Below are 6,000 nucleotides of genomic sequence, written 5' to 3'. Positions count from 1 at the left end.
TCAGCGGTTACTCGTGCCGGTCGATGAACTTGAAGGAATACGCAGACCTCGGGTCCCTGTTCGGGCGCCAGGAATTGTTAGGATCATTCAGCCATGGAGGGTCCTTGTTGGAGTCGGGGTATCCCCGTAACAAGAAATACACAGACACGTAGTGTATAATCAAGTTCTGGGAAGCCCCTGAGCGCGTCTGCCTCTATAGGTGCTGTCCCTTTATTTATACTAATAATCATAGTTTTTTGTCACACATGCGCAGTAAAATGCCTTTGTTTCACAAGCAGTGAAGTGATGATTCATAACAGTGGAATGTTGATAAGAAAGTTTCATAAGCAGAAAAGTGATAATTCATAGCAGTAGAAGGTTGCTGAGACAGCTAAAAACAAGTTACAATCTAATTTCTGGGCGTCAGTCCAAATGTCCAGATAAGGGAAGAATAACTTCATCTGTGTCTTACATCGTAGTCTTGGGTGAAGTATAACTCCTATCATCCTCTCAATATGCATGACCTTTTGGTGCAGGGCGAATGGGGTGACACTTGTCACTCCACCGATATGATGTATCTCCTTCTCCGTTGTTGAGTAGTCTGTCCTCCTGCTCCATATTTATTCCTTATATGCTCATGATCGATTCCTGTGGTCCGACCTCGTGCGCATGCGCCGGATGCTGCGGTCATGTGGCCGCGACGGGGTCTCAGGTGGGCGGCGTCCCGGAACATGTGACGTCAGTGGGGGAGTTCCCCTTTTCCTGGACGCCGCCAGAGACCGCGCCGCTGTCACCAATGTCTGCTGTTATGCGGCAACATGCGCCGCTATTGGTCAGTAACTAATTGCTTCACATGGGACCCACATGTACATAAGAGGCCCTGTATCCACACACACCCCACCACGCCCCCTGAGGAAGTACGGAAACACGTGTCGGGGTCTCCCCTGGCACTGCTGATCACCTATTTACTTTCACTAAGTATGTCTTACTTAACTCTTTCCATGTGATGCTTGTACTTTTTATGTGTTGCTGAAAAAACCTCTGATGGTTGTTTATACTGTGACTTGTTACAGGTCACTTGATTTATGTCATTATAACTTTTTCAGCACACGTTGTTTGTGACTTATGGTTTGGACTATGTGACCTATTATAGGTCCAATGTGAATTTGATACCAGCTGTGTCTCTATCTACCCCCTGCTGCCTCACACGCCCATGTTATGTCTTTTCACACATGTTATTTATACCTATGTGTTATTTCTTAAAAAATACATAAAACATTGATCTTTTTTAGTCTAACATATGGTGTTTTAATTATATTATTTTGGGGTTCTGAAAATACCTATGGTCTCTCTGGTTTATATAACTCTTACAATATTGTTAGATCTAATATTAGTCTTTTTGGATATTAATACCTCAAAGATAAGAATAGTGATTTAATATTGAGAGTCAATTTCATGATATGTATGGGAGCGTTTTATATTTACATTAACAATATATGGGATAGGAATATTTAGAAAAATCCTCCCCTTCTCTCTTTCTCAAACAACTTCTTATATATCTTCAATCTGGTTAGCTGTACGCCGCTGCGGTTTCTGATGTTTTTATAGCAATATTATTGTCTTCGGTATTGTGTCCCTTCGCTGTGCACTGCTTGTATGTATATATAAAATTTGTATTTATATGTATCAATTAAATTTGTATAATTTTCAAAATGGACTTTAGTGGCTGTCACTCTCTTCTGCGTTGCAGAGATTTCCCAGTGTTATGTGTATGATGGTCCGTCCTGTTTCCAGGTCCCTTTTGGCAGTAGTATGGACTTCCCTAGATTATATATATCCATGTATTGTTTACTGCTCTGCTTTTTCAGTCATTCATTTGTTATCTTCTCATTAACCAGATGTGATAGGAAGCACATATCCTCCTTCTCTGGTAGACTGGGTGATAATTTGAAGAACAGCTTCATCTTGGAGTAGCTTGAGTTGTACAAGGAGAGAGATGGCCACACTGGTCTAGTCTCTTTCTTCTTAATGTGACTTGTAGGTTACTGTTTCCACCCCTTTCAGAAGTAAAGAACAAGAAAAGAAATGTTCAAGCTGTTTCTCCTCTTGAAAGTGTGATGTCCCATATATTTCACGCAGAATGACAATTCTGGCACCAAATGAAAGAGAAGATGCTGGTCTTTAATATAATATTAGTGTCATGATGAAAGTGAAAAGGTTAAGCTACCTGTACAACATATTTAATGCAGGCCTGTGAAGCGTCAGCATCATACAGTATGTTCAGAAGCTGCTCATCTGTGACCACAGATGTTCTTGCATAAACACAGTTTTTTAAGACATGCATGCAAGACAGGAAAGAAAAATTCTCAGCAATGTGTGAAAATCTTGGTTTAGTGCTGACCAACACCCTTTGGCTCCAAGACCACAGACAACCAAGAATTTTGTTAGGGATTCATAAATAAAAGGAAAAAAATACTATAAAGTATTTAAAAGTCTGGATAGGCCTAAAACAGAATTAAAGTAATCTTGATTTGTGCAGATCAATATTTCTTGTGTATTTCGATGTTTAGTGGCAGTACATAACATACAGTCCTATCAGAATTGTATGAATAAAATAATGTTAACTGGCCATTGAATATTCCGCAGAGAAAAAAAAAAAAAAATACTGTTTATGTAAAAAAAAAATCAGTTAAATTCAGTTTCATACAATCACATATAAAATGGAATTATTTGTACTTTGTATTTTATGGGCTGAAAATAAAGTAAAATAGTGTAATGTAGTGCAACATCTTCTGCCTTACACATATTACTGGGACTTTTTATGATCTTCTCCTCCTGTCATAATTTCTAGCCAATGAGTTACTATATCTTTATATACCTCACTGCCCTTTAATGTTAATGGAATGTGGGATTGTAATGTACAGATTTATTCTCTTCTTTTACGCTGTTAGCACATGCAGTCTCTGTCAGAGGAATAATGTTTGCAGATAATACTAAGGAAAAAGCCCATGTCTAGCAGCATGCACAAAGCAAGATTTCTCAATTCCTAGTAAACACTTCTGACATCTACTCCTGGCCTCGCCATGGTTTTCAGCAGCTCTTCAACAAAGCTCATCTCTGAAGTAACCTGTGCAGCTAATGCTTCGTACCGATTTTCCAATCTGCCAAACTTCCTCTTCAAACCATTGGCACATAGCATGGTGGTCCGAAGTTCTTCTTGAACTTGCCGACGTTGGCCTTCTCCACGTTGTAGCTCTTGTTGAAGCCCGATCAGCTGGTGTGCCACACCTTCTTGCTCTTCACGGTACCAGCTTTCCTTTTCTTCATAAATTGAGCGCAGGGCACAAAGGTCTTCACGTGATGTAGTTTGACTCTTTTGAAGTTCACAAAGTGCATCTTCTGCTGCTCCTAATTCTTCCAACACATGGCTGAATCTTTCAAAGTTCACATATGTATTGTTAGGAGGCATGCTAGAGTGGGATTTGATTGTATATTCCTTAAGTCTTGTAGTCTTTAACCTCCTGCGCTCAGGCCGCTTTCCACTGTCCTCATGGCGAACATTGCGACGCCTGATGGCCTGTGTGGAAAACAAGAGAATTTTGAGGACATGTTTTGATTTATTATGGTAGCAAACAAAATGTTTATAACAACTGCAATTTACTACTAGTTAGCACAGTTCACATTTGCATCAGATTTGATGGGATGAATAGCCTACATACATTACTACTTTTCTAAACAAAATGTAGGACACCACTAAAGTCAACTCTGTCAGAGTTGGTATCAGCTTAGAACAGATGAGGTACAGCTTAATAACACTGTTTATAAACACTATGTAACGGATGTGAACAAAGCCTTACTTAGCCCCTTAACCCCGTGGTCCTTTTCAGTTTTTGAGCTTTCGTTTTTCTGCTCCCCTTCTTCCCAGAACCATAACTTTTTATTTTTTGGTCATTATAGCCGTGTGAGGGCTCGTTTTTTGCGGGAAGAGTTGTACATTTGAACGACATAACTGGTTTTACCATATCATGTACTGGAAAACGGGAAGAGAATTTAAGGTGCAGTGAAATTGCAAAAAAAGTGCAATTCCACATTTGTTTTTTTTTTACCACGTTCACTAAATGCTAAACCTGACCTGCCATTATTATTCTCCAGGTCATTACAAGTTTGTAGATACCAAACATGTATAGGTTCTTTTTTTATTTAAGTGGTGGAAAAAAATCCAATGTTTGTTTAAAAAAAAAAAAAAAAAAAAAAAAAAAGCGCCATTTTCCGGGACCCGTAGCGTCTCCATTTTTGGAGGGCTTATTTTTTGCACACCGAGCTGACTGTTTAGTGATACCATTTTGGGGTAGATACGATCTTTTGATCGCCCGTTATTGCAATGTTGTGATGACCAAAAAACTAATTCTGGCATTTTGATTTTTTTTCCTCAATTATGCCTTTTACTGATCGGATTGTTTTTATACATTGATAGATAGGGCGATTCTGAAGGCAGCAATACCAAATGTGTGTATATTTGATTTTTTTTTATGATTTTCTTTTGAATGGGGCGAAGGGGGGTGATTTGAACTTTTATATAGATATATATATTTTTAATAGTTTTAAAAACTTTTTTTTTTTTCACTTTACATTGGCTTCAATAGTTTCCATGGGAGACTGGAAGCTGGGATCATCCAATCGCCTGTGTGTAGCAGAAATGCTCACTTGCTAGGAGCGCCGACAGCTGGGCAGCGCTCATAGCATCCTGGCAATGTCAACTGCACAGGTCTCCTGCAGACCCTGGGTTGTCATGCCAACCCATCAGCGACCAGCGGTCATGTGACACGGGCGTCAATGGGCGGGATTAGTGACGTGCTTCCGGCGCGTCCATGTTAAATGCAGCTGTCAGAGATTGACAGCGGCATTTAACTTGTTAACAGCTACGGGTGGATCACAATTCCACCAGCGGCTGTTAAGGGCACATGTCAGCTGTACAGATCAGCTGTCATGTGCCCAGAAAGGTGCAGGCGCATCGCCGGAGCCCGCATCAAAAGGGGTAGACACGGCATGTACATGTACGGCGCATTTTGTGAAAGGGTCAACGACTGCCAATATGGCTTTTCACAGCAGTCATCAAAGGGCCTTAATCCTCAGCGCCACTTTTTCAAGAGGCTGAGGGTTAAGTCTATAGCACCCCTGACAGGTGTCAGCTGTATAGAAGTGGGACAAAGTTAAATAAAATGTGTAAAAATGAAAAAAAAGGAATTCTGAAAAACTGTTTACAGCTAATGTGTAAAACAAAAATGAACAAAAAAACGTACACAATTGATTTTGCCAAGTCAGGAATAGCCCGAAAAATAAAACGGTCATGTTATTTATTCCACACGGAGAACACAATAAGAAAAAAAATAATTTAAAAAAAAGACACTAAAAATGTAGCTTTTTTCATCATCCTGACAAAAAAAAACTGAATAATAAGCAATCAAAAATTAATATGCATGAAAAAAAAAAAAAAACAGCTATCAATGAAAATGGCAAGTCTCTATGCAAAAAAACAAGGTCCTCATATAGCTTTTCTGGTGAAAAAAAAAAAAAAGTTGACAACTCTCAGAATATTGAAATGCAAAAATAAATTCATTTTTGTAAAATATTGTTTTCAGTGTGCCAAAGTATCGAAGCATAAAAAACCCATGTAAATCAGGGTCAGTATGATTATAGTGATACCAAAGAATAAATCGGTCTTAGCACTTTTATAGTATAGTGAACAGCATAAAAAATATATAAAAACCAATAACTGAGTTGCCGCTTTTAGTTCATTCGGTGTCAGAAAAATCAGAATAAAAAGTGAATAAAAAAAAAAAAAAAAAAAAAAAAAAAAAAAAATGTTGTGTACCCCAAAACGATGCCACTAAAAACGTCAATTCGTCCTGCAAAAAAAATAAGCAGTCATATAGTTCTGTAAAAAAAAAAAAAAAAGTTACAATTCTCAGAACATGGCGAGAATTTTTTAAAAAAAATAAAAATAAATAAAAAAAGTATTTT

At 38.4% G+C, this 6,000-nt stretch overlaps 1 protein-coding gene across 2 annotated transcripts in view; it reads right to left on the bottom strand.

The window, feature by feature from the left end:
* Positions 1-2,139: 2,139 nt before the first annotated feature.
* DAPK3 (death associated protein kinase 3) overlaps positions 2,140-6,000 on the bottom strand; it is a 56,562-nt gene continuing 52,701 nt past the window's right edge. For both annotated transcript variants that reach the window (XM_073651504.1, XM_073651413.1), the window contains exon 8: positions 2,140-3,556. In XM_073651504.1, the coding sequence (XP_073507605.1) occupies positions 3,026-3,556 (531 nt within the window). In that variant the 3' untranslated portion in view covers positions 2,140-3,025. The remainder of the gene's footprint in view (positions 3,557-6,000) is intronic.

The sequence above is a fragment of the Phyllobates terribilis genome, unplaced genomic scaffold (genome assembly GCF_046119375.1).
Source record: "Phyllobates terribilis strain yellow unplaced genomic scaffold, ASM4611937v1 Scaffold_1__5_contigs__length_1240528914, whole genome shotgun sequence".
In the NCBI taxonomy this organism is placed as follows: Eukaryota; Metazoa; Chordata; class Amphibia; order Anura; family Dendrobatidae; genus Phyllobates; species Phyllobates terribilis.
This window is presented reverse-complemented; position numbering and strand designations above follow the sequence as displayed.